Source organism: Pundamilia nyererei, unplaced genomic scaffold (genome assembly GCF_000239375.1).
Source record: "Pundamilia nyererei isolate P.nyererei 1_Seehausen unplaced genomic scaffold, PunNye1.0 scaffold00111, whole genome shotgun sequence".
Taxonomy (NCBI): Eukaryota; Metazoa; Chordata; class Actinopteri; order Cichliformes; family Cichlidae; genus Pundamilia; species Pundamilia nyererei.
In genome coordinates this window covers 628,810-645,823 of record NW_005187512.1, presented here as the reverse complement: position 1 = coordinate 645,823, position 17,014 = coordinate 628,810, and the positions used below count along the sequence as shown (strand labels likewise).

The 17,014-nt window shown below is 39.2% G+C and overlaps 1 protein-coding gene across 1 annotated transcript in view; it reads right to left on the bottom strand.

Moving 5' to 3' along the window:
- Positions 1–17,014, bottom strand: part of LOC102206599 (attractin-like protein 1) — a 316,533-nt gene that overhangs the window by 263,505 nt on the left and 36,014 nt on the right. The window contains exons 2-8 of the mRNA XM_013912991.1: positions 13,297–13,380; positions 11,259–11,372; positions 10,242–10,370; positions 5,894–6,102; positions 2,661–2,835; positions 2,491–2,578; positions 4–129 (exon numbers count right to left, since the gene is read on the bottom strand). Of these exons, the coding sequence (XP_013768445.1) occupies positions 4–129; positions 2,491–2,578; positions 2,661–2,835; positions 5,894–6,102; positions 10,242–10,370; positions 11,259–11,372; positions 13,297–13,380 (925 nt within the window). The remainder of the gene's footprint in view (positions 1–3; positions 130–2,490; positions 2,579–2,660; positions 2,836–5,893; positions 6,103–10,241; positions 10,371–11,258; positions 11,373–13,296; positions 13,381–17,014) is intronic.

The window sequence follows — 17,014 nt, the reverse complement described above, 5'->3', positions numbered from 1 at the left end:
GGCATAAGGAGGTGGCGGGACTGGTTTCCGTAACGACCAGGTACGCCTGGGGATGTTGAACACCCACATCTCATCTGTCACATTAGCAGGACCTGCTTCCAACTTCCCGCCAAACATGTAGATGTCATCCTACACAAGGGAAACACGAGGCAGATTTCGTATTAGAGTGATGTGATGTTTGTGGAAGTGTTATGAAGTGTTGCCTGAGCTCTAATATCTAATCACATTTGAGCAGTCTGCAGACCTTCTGATGGGCCCCCTGGTTGTCTGATAGTAATAAGACTTCAGAGTTCTTACCACCCCCATCATCATTAATGAGAAATGTCTTCTGCAGCAAAAGACAGCACTGCCTTCAACAAAGACAAAACATCCAGACATTGATTCAATCAATATGTTTTTAATATTATTACTGATCTTTGACCACTTTGTGGGGATTGCAGTAAACTAGTGACCTGAATAAAACATCATTGCTATCATAGATCATCTTGCTTCAACTTTTTGCTGCGTGATCTTCAGGGATGCACCTCGATCATCCATAACATCGTGACCAATTGCCTAATACTGTGTTGGTCCCCCTTTTAGCTGCCAAAACTGCCCTGACCCATCAAGGCATGGACTCCACTAAACCCCTGCAGGTATCCTGTGGTATCTGGCGCGAAGATGTTAGCAACAGATCCTTAAATTGTGGAAGTTGCAAAGTGGGACCTCTTTGGATTGGACTTGTTCGTCCAGCACGTTCGACTCATCTGTTGGATCAGACAACGCAGGCCAGTCTTCAGTCTTGGCTGCCCATCACCCCGTCTCTGGTTCACCACTGCTCTTTCCTTGGACCACTTTTGATTCATACTGAACACCGAGAAAATCTCACAAGAGCTGCAGTTTTGGAGTTGCTTCCACCCAGTCGTCTTTCATGACATTTTGGCCCTTTCCAAAACCATTAAAATCTTTATGCTTGCCCAATCTTCCTGCTCCCACTCACTAACAGGCGCCACGATGAAGACGTAATCAGTGTTATAAACTTTACCTGCCAGTGCCCATAATGTTATGCCTGATTAGTGTACATGTTACACCCTGACAGTATCACTACAAGCCCAAATAAGGACCCCAAAAGCCTGCTGTATACTTCTGGTGCCATAAAACAGAAAACACCACAGCTCCTTTAAAGATCCGAGTTTACTTAGTGGCATAAGGAGGAACTTGATAACATTAGGCAGGTGGTTCTAATATGGCGTCTGTTAGCATCAGCTAATAAAATCACTTGTCTTTGCAGGTGCTGCTGCAGGAGCACTTAGCTGCTGTGAACCTTTCAAGAACAGCTATTTATGCATTTTATACTGACAAACACCTTTGGCACAGTAAATATTTAGTCAGTAACTGTAAATATGAATATATTAATCATAATAGCTGTAAATGAAGAAAAAAAAACTGTGTTTGCTGTTCTTTTTTGCAGCCTTACACCTTGTCATGCACCCATCAGCCATCGTGTGATTCCCATCTGCCAAACATAATCACCTAAAATAGTGAGTAACCAAAAATACCAGTGTGAAACTAAAGGGTGAGAGGTGAAGACATGAGTGTCTCATGAAAAAAAACAAAAGCACGTCTGCTTTGTCCTCAAGTCAAAGACGTTTCAAAAGAAACTCTGCCGATGGAGCAAAGTGATTCCTTTCATCCACCTTCACAGTAACAGGGTGGGTTTGAAGTTAAAGCTGTGTGTATAGTAAACAAGCCAGGAGTTACTGCAGGCTACAAATCATCAGCAGGCTTCAGTCAGTCGCTCTGACCTCCTCTGGATCAAATCTCACCTTCAGCACAGCAGGACGAGATGTTTGTCTTCATTCTGCCTCCTGTCCTCCACCATTAAACCATTCCTTCCACGCTAAAAAAAAAAAAGTAAGCGCCCCAGTATTTGGACAGCGACACATCATTTGATGCTCCTGGCTTTGGCGTGATTGATCTATAGCAGACACATGAATGATTCTGATGTTCTCATTTCTTTATAGGTAAGCTGAAATATGGGCCAGTCTCCTAGAAACGCCTCAGTCTTGTGAAATGACCCCATATAACTTCAGAGAGCAAGAGCTGTTTCTAGACATGGACTGCAACACATACACTTCTAATCAGTTTGTTGTCTGGGCTTCCCCCCCCATAAATGATATATACACAATGTCAAAGCAGACTTATTTAATATTTATCAAAATGAAGAAAGAAGCACGCATTCAAGGCAGTCAGTTAATTCTTTAATTTGAACATCTGTACTGAGGAAGTCTATTAATTGACAGCACCACTCCATTCCAACAATAGTCAAATATAATGATTCAACACTGTCTGGTAAGCACATGAGGAAGGCAGCATATGAAGCTAAGAATCCAGAATAAATGCTAAAACCTTCTGATTGTAGTCCACATTTTCACTGCTGTGGAGTAGTATGGAGTAGTACCTGTTTCTTGTTTTTAGCACTGGTGAAATATAAAACTTAAGCAGGATTACCTGATGCAGAGCCAGTGAGTGTCCGTATCTGTAGAGAGGGCCGCTGCTGACAGGCACCACATCCCACGTGCTGGTCTCTAGGTTGTAGCTTTAAACAAAGGGAAAGAGTAGGAAAAGTGCAAAAGCTCAGAGACAATCACAGTCGACTAAGTCAGATGGATGTGTCTTACTTGAGGACCATTTGGTAGTTGGAGTAGTTGAAGGAGTAACCTCCCACCACCCACATCAACCCAGAATGCACCAGAGCCCGGTGGGACGCTCGACCCAGAGACTGAGCAGATGGTTTAATGCTGGGCAGCACCCAGAAAGCCTCAGTGGAGGGAACGGAAAGGGAGCAGTCTGGACCTGATGGAGGCAAAAGGACATGTTTCAATTTTTGGAATTCGTACATACATTGTTTCCAGTATTTATTTTACAGGTAGTAAAGGGCAAATGAATTCAATTTTCTCAAAATATCAATCTATAAATCCTATTGTGCTTATCCAGTTCAGGGTCATGGGGGAACTGTAGCCTATGAACACCCTTAACATGTTGCCAGTCTATTTATTTATTTATTTATTTTTACTTTGGTGCCACCTAGTGGCTGTTCTATGAATAGGCACCAAACACAACTCGAGCTCATTTATGAGCAGATGATGAGCAACCTCATATCTTTAAAAAAAAAGAAAAAAGAAAAACAAGACCACTTCTACAATACATTTTATTAAAATATACATTTTCGTTATTCACTGCATCTGTCCATTGTTTTCTAAAGCTTATACTTTTCCCTCAGACCTTTACCTTTTTCTTGCTCTTCCTTCTACCCATCGTCACCGTTTTGCCTTCTTTAGTTTCACTAATTGATCTGATCGTGTTTTCTTCAGTGAACAGTTTTGCTTCTACTCATTTATATAATGCAAAAAAAAAAACCTTTATTTTAAATGATTTTATTCTTTTTTTTTACTTATTATTTTGTAAAGCACATTAAAATATTTTAACTCAAAGTGAGAAAACTGACAGACCACAAAGCAGAGCTTATTCAGATGGCAGTCGAGAATAAAAGCACATCTTTACAGATTAAATGAGGGTTTTCTAACATTGCAGGCGAGTGATTAAAGCAAGACGTGAGAAAACGAGATAAATGAAAAGCACTGGATCACAGACGTATTCAGCACTTTTCTTTCTGCGGGGGGTAGAGGGAAGAGGGGAATGAAGGACAAATTGTAGAAAATGCTCTTTCCATTAATGCAAAAAAACTTCTTTTTTTTTTGGTGATGCCAACTGGTGGTTTCCATGGTGACCAATACCTTTATTAAAAGCCCGTTTGTGTTTCTGATGCCTGCTCCGAGGCTCTGTATCTGCCTCCACCTCACTCATTACCAGACAGATACACATACATCCCTTTGCCTCACTGGTGTCTCTGTTGCTTTTGTGTGAACAATTTGTGATCTGTAGAAATAAGAGGCTGAATCCCAAAGCTCAGAATCTGACTCATTCACTGTCATATAGATGGATAGCACAGTCCATCTGAATTGTTTTCAAGTGACTTAGTTAGGTTCAGAGATGATACCTTTGTGGCTGTCAAAACACCAAAAAAAAAAAAAATATGTTAACCGATATCTCTTTGTGCAAATTATGACTTCATTACTCAAAAAGTAAATAAATAAACCAACAAGCATTGTTGTGAGCAGGTTGGATTTTTTTACACACACACACACACACACACCTTTGATTTTAGGATTAGTCTTATGTCTTTGTGTCTAAACAACTTAAAGCAAATACTGAAATAGACAGCATATTTGCTGAATTTTACACTCACATACATATCCCTAAAACTGAAGTGTTAAATATTAAATGATTTTAATATTTTTTCCTATTGTTGTACTTAAACTGGGTCTTTATTTAACGAGTCAGAGTATGCAATCATTGCCATTTAGCAATATGTTCCTACTGTAGCACCTCTCATATTAATCCGTTTAGTTATAACACATAATCAGTTCATCAATTTGGTGTCTTGTTTCTGAAAAACTAAAATGTAACTGACATACACAACACTGGATAAATACTGCTTAGCCTGCTGTTCATCACTGTACTGTACAATTTGGGATATTTGCCTTTTTTTATTTATTTTTTTTGCTTTTGAAATGCATCCATTTTTAATCTTCATTCTTGGAGATTTTTATTGTATTGTTTTTAACAACATTTTATGGGAAAAAGTTGGTTTTCCTTTCTCCTTGTGCTATCATTATCCTTCCAGGAGGGGGCAGCACTTCACCATCCAACTTCAACAGACTTTGTTGTCTGCTGAATTGTTCTTCTTATGTATTCTCTTAATATGTTTGTTAGACATTTAGGATCAAACTGGATCTGAATCTCGAATGAACATGCAGTTGGTCAGATTTTCGTGATTATCCATGTTTTAACTACAAAAACTGAACTGAAACACGTAGATTTATGTGTTTCAGTTCAGTTTTTGTAACCGGTGCTTTAGAAGATGTAAATACTGGCTGAAGAATGTGACTTAACACTTACTTTCATTTCATGCGAAAGCCTTTTACAAATGATGAAACCTCTGCGAACAGCACCAAGAAAAGCCGCTTTTCTTATAAAAAGAAATTAGTCTAAAATCACTCTCAGTCAGAAAACGTCATTTGAAATAAAGTTGTTGATTTTGAAGCCGCAAGAGGGATTTGTTTATGACTGCAATATAAAAAAAAAATAATAATAAAAAAAATGAAGCTAGATATATATTGTGCCACTAGGGAACATTTCCCTGGGAATCCCGTATAATATTTTATGATATTAAAGAATACTGATTCAGGCAGCATTGTGTTAGGCATAAACCAAGAGGACACTGGGATTGTGCTTTCAATTGCTTTTCATATTAATATTGAAAACTGCAAAACCGAAAGGAAAGCATAAGCAAAAAACTCACACTGAGCTCATTTGTTCATTTGATGACTAAAAAAAGCATCATGAACCTGGACTAAATTAACCGTTTTAAATGTGTTTGCATGACTAGAATCCAATAAGAAGCATCTCTAAAAACATGGTGTCATATCTCAGAGTCATTTTTGCCCCATTTTAGACTACAGTTGTAGACATCAGTGTACAAAATACTTACTGGATCAGTGGTTACTGTGTTTGTGAACACTTCATGAATTAATAAATAAGGTCCTGAAAGTTCAGATACAGCACTTTAAACTATCCCTAGCCTTTTCCTCTCTGTTATCATCTCGCCTGCACTCCACTCCTGTCTTCACTGCAGGAAGCCCATTACAGTAGCACCAAGCTAAAGTGCCCGTTTTGCCATCCTGGCTGCACCACATGAAGCCAAGTTTCCCCCAATAAAATCCTCATTTACTATGTATCACTAAACTAAGTTTTAAATTCCCCAATAAAATTCAGCCTTCCGTTTTCTTACCTTGCCAGCTGTCGTTGCAGACACACAGCTTCTCCCCGGTCAGGTCACAGTAGCCGTGATCTGGGCTGCCACAGTTGTCTCTGCAGTAAGGGATGTCGCATGCGTCCCCCTTCCAGTACTCCTCGCACTCACAGTACACACGTCCTGCGACCGAGTTCGCAGTGCTGCATCTGCCGTGGCCCGAACAGTTGTTGGGGCAAGAGTTTATCCTGCGGGAGACACAGTTAGCCAGAAAGTCAAACAACATCTTCAGGGTTATGGAGAGCCATGAGCAAAAGAGAATACTTGACTGTGACGGGCCAGATATTATTTTTAGATGAGTATGTGGCCTTGAGATATTGTGCATGCCTCATGAAATATTAACTGAGGCGACTGCAGTCATCTACTTATATACTTATAGTAAAATTTACTGATAGCCAAAGTTGCTATTTTTTACCTTTACATATTAGATGTGTGTATTATTTGCTTTAGAGTGGATTCATGTTCAATATCTGCTGGAACGCCTGTTCAGCAGATATGCCCAACACCATCAAAACTGTCACTAACTTCAGTGAATATTTCACCAACATTGCTATCTAAAAGTCTTCCAATTTCCTCGTTATCAACCCCGGTAAAAATTGAGGTTCTCGTCTCATTAAAGAGGCAAGACAATCAAATCTTCTTAATTCTTTTATCAGGAGTCTTGCTGTCATTTTTGATCAGTTCTTTGAATTTCTCATTTTAAGCTAATCCAGTTTTGCTTCTTCCAGCTAAAAATAAATAAATAAACTTGACAAAACTCAAGACTATCAGCCAACAACGTTTGTGCTACTACTACTCAATCGTCTTACCTCTCCTTCAACATAACAAAAACTAGCTGATGACCACACATGAACAGAAAAGAAAAATGCATCCCTAGGATATATTATTCTCTTACTTCTCTCCTCTCAAGGCTTTTGTATACAAACATCTTGTATCATTTTTAAATAACCACAAAGTACATCAACTATTTCTTACTGTTAAATAAAATGTAGCAAAGAATGTTCACTCAGTCTAGCTGCGTGAAACTGAAACATCATATGAACATCAGATTTGTTGGGAAGACAACAAAAGATAAATAATCCAAATACATACAAAAAAAAACCCAAACAACTTGGCATTGAAATACAGGAAATTTACACAAGGAACTCAGGAGAAACAACACACAATCCAAAAAGACAAAAAGGGCTGATTGGGGAAGTGGAGACAGGTGGGAAATGGGAAAGGGGCACAGCTGAACATAATCAAGACAATCAGACTGGAAATAAAACCCAAGACACAAGAGGGACTGGGGGGGATACACAAAAGGTGAGACAGGAATAGGAGCGACTGAGTGAATTACAGCAAAGTCAGAATAGAAAGTGACACTAAAGACGTCTTAAATCTATAAGACTTGAAGAGTAAACTAAGCATGCAAAAAATGATAATGAAATGAAATGAGGAATCAGAACTCAACCTAACAATAACAGTGACAACAAATGCAATACTATGTATTGAAAAAGAAGAAGAACCTTAAAAATACAAAGCAAAGCCAGAGACCACGAAGGCATCACTGTGTAGATTTGGACTTCTTGTTTTTGATGCCATCTGAGTCTGCTTACATTAAAGTTTGAATCCACTTACTGTAAGTGGCTTTGGATAAAAGCCACCAAATCTAACTGAATGTTATGCAAAAATAAACAATGTGACACACAATAGAGATGGAGCTAAACTACCTCTGATTTTAAACAAGATAAATTATAGACACAGCGAGGAAAACGCAAAGAAAAAGACAGACGTGACTGAAAATGGGAAACGGAGGTGGAACAAAGAAATTGCACATAAAAATCAAAACGGAACAAAAAGCACTGAGACCGACATTACAAGGCGTTTCTATGGAATATCAGATAAGTTCGAGATGAAAGAGATAGGAAAATTGGGGGGAAAGATGTGAAGGACCAGAGGCGGAGAATCATGTTTTTGTTAATGCAAAAAGCTGGTTTGCTACCGTAACAAGGGTGTTGTCATGACAACCTTCATCTCCTCTCCGTGGGCATGTGTGTGCGTCTGTATGTGTATGTGTGTGCTAAGAAGAACCTGTGTAAATGCACGTATTCCTCCCAAGCAGGTGTCCAGCTTGGGAGGAGTTACATTGCATTCACTTTTCAGTAATGACCATCACTAATTGCACAAAGTGGGTTGGTTTAACGTTAGGGGTGATAGAAATCTACATGAACAGTGTGAATGGTCCTGTACGACTGAGCTTTTAGCAGAGCCAGGAAACAAAAACCAGCAATGTTACAGCGGCTCCCAAACACCGTTCCCAGTTGGCATGGCGAGGCAGACTGGCTGGCCTTCAGTCCGAGTAAATGGTAAATGTATATAGCACTCTTTCTACTCTACTGGAGCACTCAAAGCACTTTATACAAGATGTCCCATTCAGCCATTCACACAAGCACTTTTTTCCACATCTAAGTGCTTTCTATCTAACATTCACACCCCAATGAATGCATCAGGAGCATCTTGGGGTTCAGAATCTTGGATATCCAAGGATCCCTCCCTGACCACCAACCTTCCAATTAGTAGATGACCTGCTCTACCTCCCTAAGCCATAACCATCCCACACTTGAGATTTTGTGTGAACCACAAAAGTGATGAATAACATTAAGTTTATTATTACATATCAAAGGCCCTGCCTGACAGTGATGAGCATTTGTGAGAAGATAGGTGTACACAAAACCAGCTAAAGGAAAAAAAGAAAAGAAACAACTGCAAAAGCAACTTCCTTTATGACTTCATCAGACTGGGAACTTCAACGGCTTTCAGCCCATAGGTAACGTGCCAAAGCTAAAGAGGTGTCTGGAAGCATATATAGAAAAAAAAGACATGGGATTTGCACCATAGGCAGCAAGAACATTTTGTGGATTGTGTCAAAGTTTCTGATAGGAGGATGGATGTAAGTTAGCATTGTTGTCAATTCAGATGACACAGCTGTGATTATAGATTATAATTTTGCCTTGCTTGACTATTATCATTACTCACCAGGTGGTGCCACATAATGGTGTCTTCACGATCTGTGCTAGCTGAAAGTATTTCAGCTTTGTTTCTTTCTTCTTCTTTTTTTCCCAATCACGTGAGTTTCTCCCAGTGACCTTGGATTCTTTTGTCCCCACCGGCAACAGACACCCAGAAATGGAGACCGGCTCACTGTTGCCATTTGTAATTCAACTGTGGTTTTATAGAGAGCAACATTGGAGAGCATTATGAGGCTTCCTGGTAAGTTTTCTTTAAATGTCATGTGTCCTGCTTATGCAATGTCTCTGAACACACTATTAGTGTAGCTAATAGTGCATGTGGTTTACCAAATCCAAGAAGCTAGGTGGTGTGAAAAATCTGGATTTTTTTCCCCCCTTCTTCTTGTGTTGTTTTCCTGGGAGAGTATCCACACACAGCTGCCAGTTATTTGTCTTTCCAAGTTTTCTCTCTACATAACCAGGTTCACATGAGTGGGCGTCATCCCAATCAGTGATCACGGTTGTTAAATCAGCCACCAACACACAAAAATTTGTGATCGTCTCTCTCTGTCGCCCCAGGGAACAAATGCCACTACAAGCTGAAGTCAAAGTCTGGCAGCAGATGATAATGAGAAGCTGCAAAAACTCTTATAAAGCCTTTGCTTAATTTTGGAATATACAGATTACATTTTTTACCTTGTTAAGTTCTCATTAATGCAAAAATGTCCCCGTCATGGGATCAGTAAAGTCTTATCTTATCTTATCAAAATATTAATAATATGAGCCTGTTGCGCACTTTCTGTCTGTATTGAACTTTTCGTGTCACTTTGACTTGTCTTAATGGGAAAATCCTGGGTGAGACTAATTTCATTGCCCTACAAGTGACAAATGAAATCACACAGACAATAGAAGCACACCTAAATATAGCACAGCCATAGCATTTGGTAAAAATAATCACTTAGTAAGCTGTCGATGTAACTGCTTGATATTGCAAATCAATTAGCTGATGATGCATTTGATCTGCTGCCACAAATAAGCACACATTAACAAGCTGATGCTATCAGGATTTGGTATTTGGCTGACATTTCAGTACAAATTTCAGTATAAATACAAATATAAGATGTGTTCTCTTTTGTTTATATCGGAGAGAACAGACTGATCATGAACTGGAACAATTACATTTCTTTGGCCACTTTTGTCCTCCACAACAAGCTGGTAATCTGTCAACTAGTGGACACATTGATGGGGGTGGGTGGGGTCAGAAAAACAGAGGATGGGAAAAACAAACAGGTGAAGACAAGAAAATGAGTGACGGTAAGAACAATATTGAGGCTTACGAGTAGGCGATGCTGAAACCAGTCAAGTTGTAGGCAGCGTCACTAAAGAAGTGAAGCAGAGCGTAGCCGGACGTTGTCACAACCTCAGGAACTGTCTCATTACCTCTGGTCTCTGGCACCACTAGACCGCTGAGAAAAGAATTCAACAGAAAGGCAATGAGACCTGCAAAGACAGACATCCCCCGTGGACCCAAAATAATAACAGAAGGTTTTCTGAAATGTATTTGGTGTATGATGTGCTCTAGTCTGAAAGCACTGCCACCCCACAGAAAATACATGACAGTAATTAGCCTTGAAGTAAAAAACATTGCAGTGCAGTGGCAAATTAAATTTAGTTTGATTATGATTTTTTGTGGGGACCGGGTTGTCACTTTTAATCCGTGCAATGCACTGTAAATGTACCCATGTCCACACTGAGCCCAAGCTCCCTGCAGGAACTAGTGTTTCTTTTTTTACAATGCAAAGCGGAGGTACCCATCCATAATGAACAATTTAAGTTTACTTACTGTAGGTAAGAATGCTACACAAGTCAAGACTATGTATAATCAAATGGCAGATATTTTTATATATTTTTCTTGAAATAGTCCAAATTTGCCCCTTTATGGAAACAACTGAACTCTTAACAAGAGATAAGCCTCAGTGGATTAGAATAAGTGGGAGGTTGGTAAAATATTGCAGCATTACTGTTTTAATGAATTTGCATGAAATGAAAGAGTTCCACCCGCATGCTTGTAGATTGTTCTTTAGAAGGGAAAAAAGAGCAAAGTACAGAATAAATCTTGAGAAAAAGAAGTGGCATTCAGGGTTAATGTGAGTAATTGCAGTATTTTCTTTCTATTATTGCTGTATTGTGGTAAGCCAGCAATTATGGGGTCCATTGTTTGGCCATACATGGAGTCATTTGACTGCACAAGCACAAATTTATTGGCACTTTTGAAGCAGTGCCAAAGGGTACCTAAGTCATTTACATATTTCCTCCATTGCACAGCTCTCCTATTCAGACTAGCAGGTGCTCACCTGAAGACAGCAATCAAAGGGGCGTAAATGGAGTCTCCATCATAGACGTACATGTGGTCCCAGCTGCACTCTGTGGCAAAGTGATTGAAGCGAAGCCTGAGTACAGCGTTGGGGCTGGGAGACGGGGAGAGAGGGAATGCAGAATAAACAGGTGTGACAAAAATACTCTTGATAAATATATATACTACCTATAAGCTTCATATGATTCTTACTTTATAGAAGTGTCTCCACTATTCATAAAATCTGTGGTTGAGATCATAAATCGACAGTTCAGGGACTCACACTCACTGCAGAAAACCTTTTTGCTATATTAAAATCCTTGTGAGATGTGTCCTTGCCTAATGCCAGCACTGTAGAAGATGCATTTCGTGCAGTGTCTGTTCACATGCAGACTATTAGTATCAAGTATCCTAGTTTTGTAAAGGTCCAATCCTGAAATAAACTTTTATTTCAGCTTTAGATAAACCTGCATATGATAATCAACCAATTTTACACATGAAGGCAAACACCAGGGAACTAATCATTGTCTCCCATATGTGGACATGCATACCTAATTGGTTAAAAAAGAAAAAAGAAAAGTCCTAATGATAATTGATGTGATAAGGGCCTAGACGTTAAAATGAAGGAAAATCTGCACTGTACAATCATTGCAAATTTAAATACACCAGGGTGTGATGGAGGAGATTTTTTCTTTTCTTAGCTCATACCTGATTTATTTATTCCACTTTGACAAATGAATATGCTCTGGAGATTTTATAGCAATCTGTCATTAAAAATTTTTTTTTTTTTAAAAATGAAGCTATCACCTAAAATCATCCTTCATATTAGCTGAGTAGCACGTTTTAAAGCATGTGTAAAAATGATTGGCAGTAACCATTTAGCATCATTTTTCATTGTGCAGCTTGTTCTAATGAATGCCTCAATGTCTGAAATGGGCACAACAACACAGTGGGCAAAAGTTGTCACAGTAATGTGACGTGTTGTAAATGGAGACATATCAGTGAAGTTTATGTTAAAGTATAACAAGAAAGGAGAAGCTTTGGTGCTTTGGTCCTATCAGAGAGTGTGCAGAGCTTTGTAGACTGTCCTCTACATGTAGATGTTAGCTGGGAGCTGATTAAAATAATATATGTGGAACAACTGGCTTGTGTTGTTGTTGGTCCTTCAGCCACCAAGCCCGAATTTATAAAATACAAAGAGCTGATAACCAGCAGAGAGTTAAAATTTGACACTTCCTTTTCTATTCAGTAACCAAAAACCTACACAAAATGACACAAACGCACTACTGTGAATCCCATTAAGTGTCGAGTTGGGAGTTGAAATGTGTTGGCAAGGTGACCTTCTTGTTGTGCAACAAAATGCCTGAAAATCACATTTTCAGTCACAGTCCATGGATATCTGCTCCAAATCTCTTGGCACCCTATCCAGTAGTTAAAGCCTTCTGAGGGGAATGTGTGATACGATATACAAATAAAATTAGCTTGAACTCACTTTTGAGTAACTTTCTCTCATCTTTCTTAGAGAAAATGCAGCTAGTACAGTAAAATAAATAATAGCATATATAATAGTAGTAATATATTACGGAGCCTGAGCTGCCCTTCAGCATTTCCCAAGGAGATCGTGGACATCTTCATTGCTTTGCCCAGAGCTCATCTAACATTTCAGAGCATACAGAGACCATTAAATGTATAACCTTACACACCGTGTTAGAAAATAATGATTGCCATTCTGTGACTTTTACATGGTGGTCTACCACTGTATACTACATGTAGTGCAAGCAAGCATTGTATTTCCATAGCAAGAGAAAAAAATTGCAAATGAAGCACTTTCAGTCGGTGCAGCATGAGCAGTAAATATGCAAAAAGCAACTACGAAGCACAGTAACTACTATATTCACAGACAAACTCCTTCTTTTTACAGAATAATACAGTCTCTCTTATCTAGAGCCCTTAAGTTAGATACAGAATAAAGTCTTTATCCAAGTGGAAGTAAGTAAGATTAATGATGACATGTGGAAGATAAAAACAGTGGTACTTACAATCCTTCTATTAACCAAGTGCACTTGGTCTTGTACTTATAGTTGAATGGACCATCTGTGAGAGAGCCTGACAGGTCTGTTAACCTGCAGAAAGAGACACAGAGGGGAGAAAACATGAACACAGCGACGCAGTTTAATATGCTCAGAATCAGAAACAACTGGGGGAGTCTGTGACAAAACAGACAAAAATTAGAGTTGAAATCTTATTTTGTGACCCCTACAAGACAAAGATACTCATTCTTACATCAGTGAGGGTCCCCATCAGTGCAATCATGTGACATCAAAGAGTTGTATTTGGGCTTAATGTTTGATTTACTACCACCAGATCAAGCGTGGCAGGGCATGAGCTTTTTTCCCCTCCTTATTTCAGGTTATTCCTTGGTAAGAAAATACAAATAAACATTTGTTTTAAACAAACACACTAATCATCTAAAAAGAAGAAGAAGAAGAAGAAACCATTCTTCTTAGCAAAGAATTTAATATTATATCATTTGAATTGAAAATAATAGCTTGAATTATTTAAAATCAACATCCATTTGATGACTGCACAGTAAAACTTTGGCAATATGAAATAGTGAGCACTTTATAACAACTGGTGCTCAGCCTAACTGTTCTAAAATGGCCCATTTAATTGTTTTTTTATCCCCCAGATTAAGAACATCATATGCCCTAAAGACTGCTATAACAGTAGGACCGAGCAGAGACCTTACATGGAAATTATGGACGAGCAGAAGAACATCCACACTAACCAAGAAGGATCCTGTAGCTCAGTGCCCTAACATCAGTGAGAGGAAGCTGCTATTAAAGTGAGAGATTGAGAGCCTGCAATACAATGGGACCAGTACTGAGCTGCATGGATATAATGAGCTGACATTGGCAGAAGAGAGCAGTGTTAAAGAAGGAAAACCGCCTGCCATGATGGATGCATCCACTGAGCTGAGGATGAAGACACAAAGCCACACAAACTGGGACGCAACTGTGCCGGCTCTCTGACAAAATCCTATCAGGAGAGATGCTTGCAAACATCAACACAGCTCAACTCATTATCCCCACAACCAACATGTACACAGAAGAAGGTGGAATCCAGGAAGGAAGTTAGTTGGTAACATCGCCTATTCTTGCTGCCTTTTACTCTTCAGCACTTACATTATCTCACACTGTCAAATTCACCTCGTTCAAAATGTCAATGTTCCTGTCCAACAAACTGTGTCTACACAGCCAGTCGGCCTCTTATCACCAGTCTTTTAATTCACTGTGATCTTCCACTCTCCCTTGAAGGGGTCTGGCATGGCGAAGTGATCCTCCTCCTCCCCATTTCTACTGTACATCATGTGTTTTGTTCAGGCACCTCATCCAAAGTCTTCATGAGCCATGATTTCATCACCACCACCAGTGAGCAGTGTTGGGGGTGGGTGGTGCCTGGGTGAGGGTATCATTCCAGTTGAGTTTTTACCATTTTAAAATGTTCAGTTTCAGTTTTTAGTTTTGATTGTTCATTTTAGTATTTTTAACTGTTACTATATGGAGGTTCTGCACAGGTATTAGAATAAGAACACAGCACCTTTTCAGTGCAGATAACTCAATAAACAGATGCACCAAAGACTAAAACTAAAGCCTGTAAATTTTATATTCCAACATATTTTATGTTATTTCAGTAAATTTTATAAGTGTACAACATTATTTCAGTGTATCATCTTTTTTTTTCCCTCTCAAGTTTTTAGTTTGGTTGAACTCTGTCCAGTCACCATCTTTTACTTTCAGCTAGGATTCTTCTCAGTCTACCTACCAAAGAATACTTAATATTTTGCACACTTATTTCTTTATTATAAAATTTTCTCCATATTTTCAGCACCACCCACCCCATCAAAAATGTAATTTCCCTTGGTGTGTATTGTAACTCATCCTCTTCGTGCCAGCTTTTATGAATGGAGCTGGTTTTATTGTGAAGACACCATCAGGTTTCACAATAGCAGACACCACGGCTGTATTCATTATTTAATCCTGGATTACATTACATTACATTGTGTCTTGTAAAACTAAGATTTGTCATCTCCCCTTTTGTCCTTCCTGGTGCTATAGTGGAACCAAAGACTGCCCAACACAGCTCTGCTTTGCAGTCATGTTAATAATTATTATTTTCCCAGGCAGCAGGCCTAACAAGCATCTCAGATTGATTCAGACTGACTGATAGATTGGCAGAATAACAGTATGAGGTGACGAAACATGGCATCCCTCTGAAATTAAGGTGAGACAATCCCTGATGCTGTTGCTATAGCGATCCCAACATGACAAATTCGTGTGACATCTGTAAAAACCAAGATGGTGGTAACCAGCGATTGCACTTGTCAATCAAAGTAATCCCATGCTCAAGGGGAAAATCTGAAAACACACACACGCACACTGTCACACACAACATATCGGCGCCACATACAGTGACGATGTCGCCGGCTGCCGCCAGTTGAACACTATGTTACTGTGTGACCGTGTGTGCTCATTATCTAAGCCCTCACTATAGGATCTGTGCTCACTGTGGCACACTGCCAGACTAGAAAAAGAAGGAGAAAAATAGAGTGAAACTCTCATTTTTCTGATTTTTCTGAGTGAAAGACTCATTTTTCTTGTGTCTTTGGGGGGGAAGCATAAAACAAGATAACAGAGACCGACATAGTAGATAAAACTTCATCCACAAAATCACAACATGAGGCAAGCTGAGAGCTAGTTCTGAAGCACACATCGAAAATGGAATAACCCACTGAAAAATCTGTTTTAAAAAGTATGGTATAAATGAAGATAATTCACTGGTGTAGCGTCGGTCTATGTGATTATCCTAACTCATGTTTATGAACTGTGTCCAATGATACACCAATTAAAGACAATTAGTTCTACAATCAATGTAAAATGCTTTCCTCTGACCTTATAATCTAAGGTCAGGTGAAACAGAACTCAAATAAATCAATCAAGCCAAATAACCTTTATTGTCCCCAAGAGGAAATTTGTCTTGAACATAGTGCTGCTTGATACGAAATAGAGAAAAAGACATTCATTAATGAAAGGCATATAGTATTGTATTACTGCTAATAAAATGTCAAATAGTGATTGAAAGCATAAATGGAAGGGAAAAAAACCTCTAGCATCATATATAGCACAGGAATGAAAAACATTACCACCATAACTTTGCATAGAAGCATCCATCGAATCAATAAAGGTAAAGCATATTTATATTTGCCATGATGCTTCTCACGCCCAGCAAAACACTTACTGCTGCAATTGTAAAACAGCATTTCATAAGTCATAAACCATCATAAGTTACATTTAGAAGAAACTGCCCTGTCCCTAGCATCCTGCAGAGTGCATACACTCAGTCTTTGAGGCAACAAGTGTTTGTGCGAGTGCAACATTTCACTACATTTCACTCCCAGCTCAGAACCTCAGCCAGATATGCTGTTTCTGGTAAACAAAGGAACCTAAGGAAGTGCTAACAGATTGCTGCACAGCGGGATGCGAGCTGCAGTAAATGCATACATCCTGCCAGTAAAACAGAAGCACACACATACACTCACACTCACAGACACAATATATGTAAAGGAGGAACAAGACAGGATGCAGAAGGTCTGTCTGTTTTGTTTCCTTTCCATCTCTTCTTCCCTTCACTTCTGCCCATTTACTCCTCCATCTATCCCTCTTCTATCAGTCCCCGCTGATCACAGTTAGATCCCCC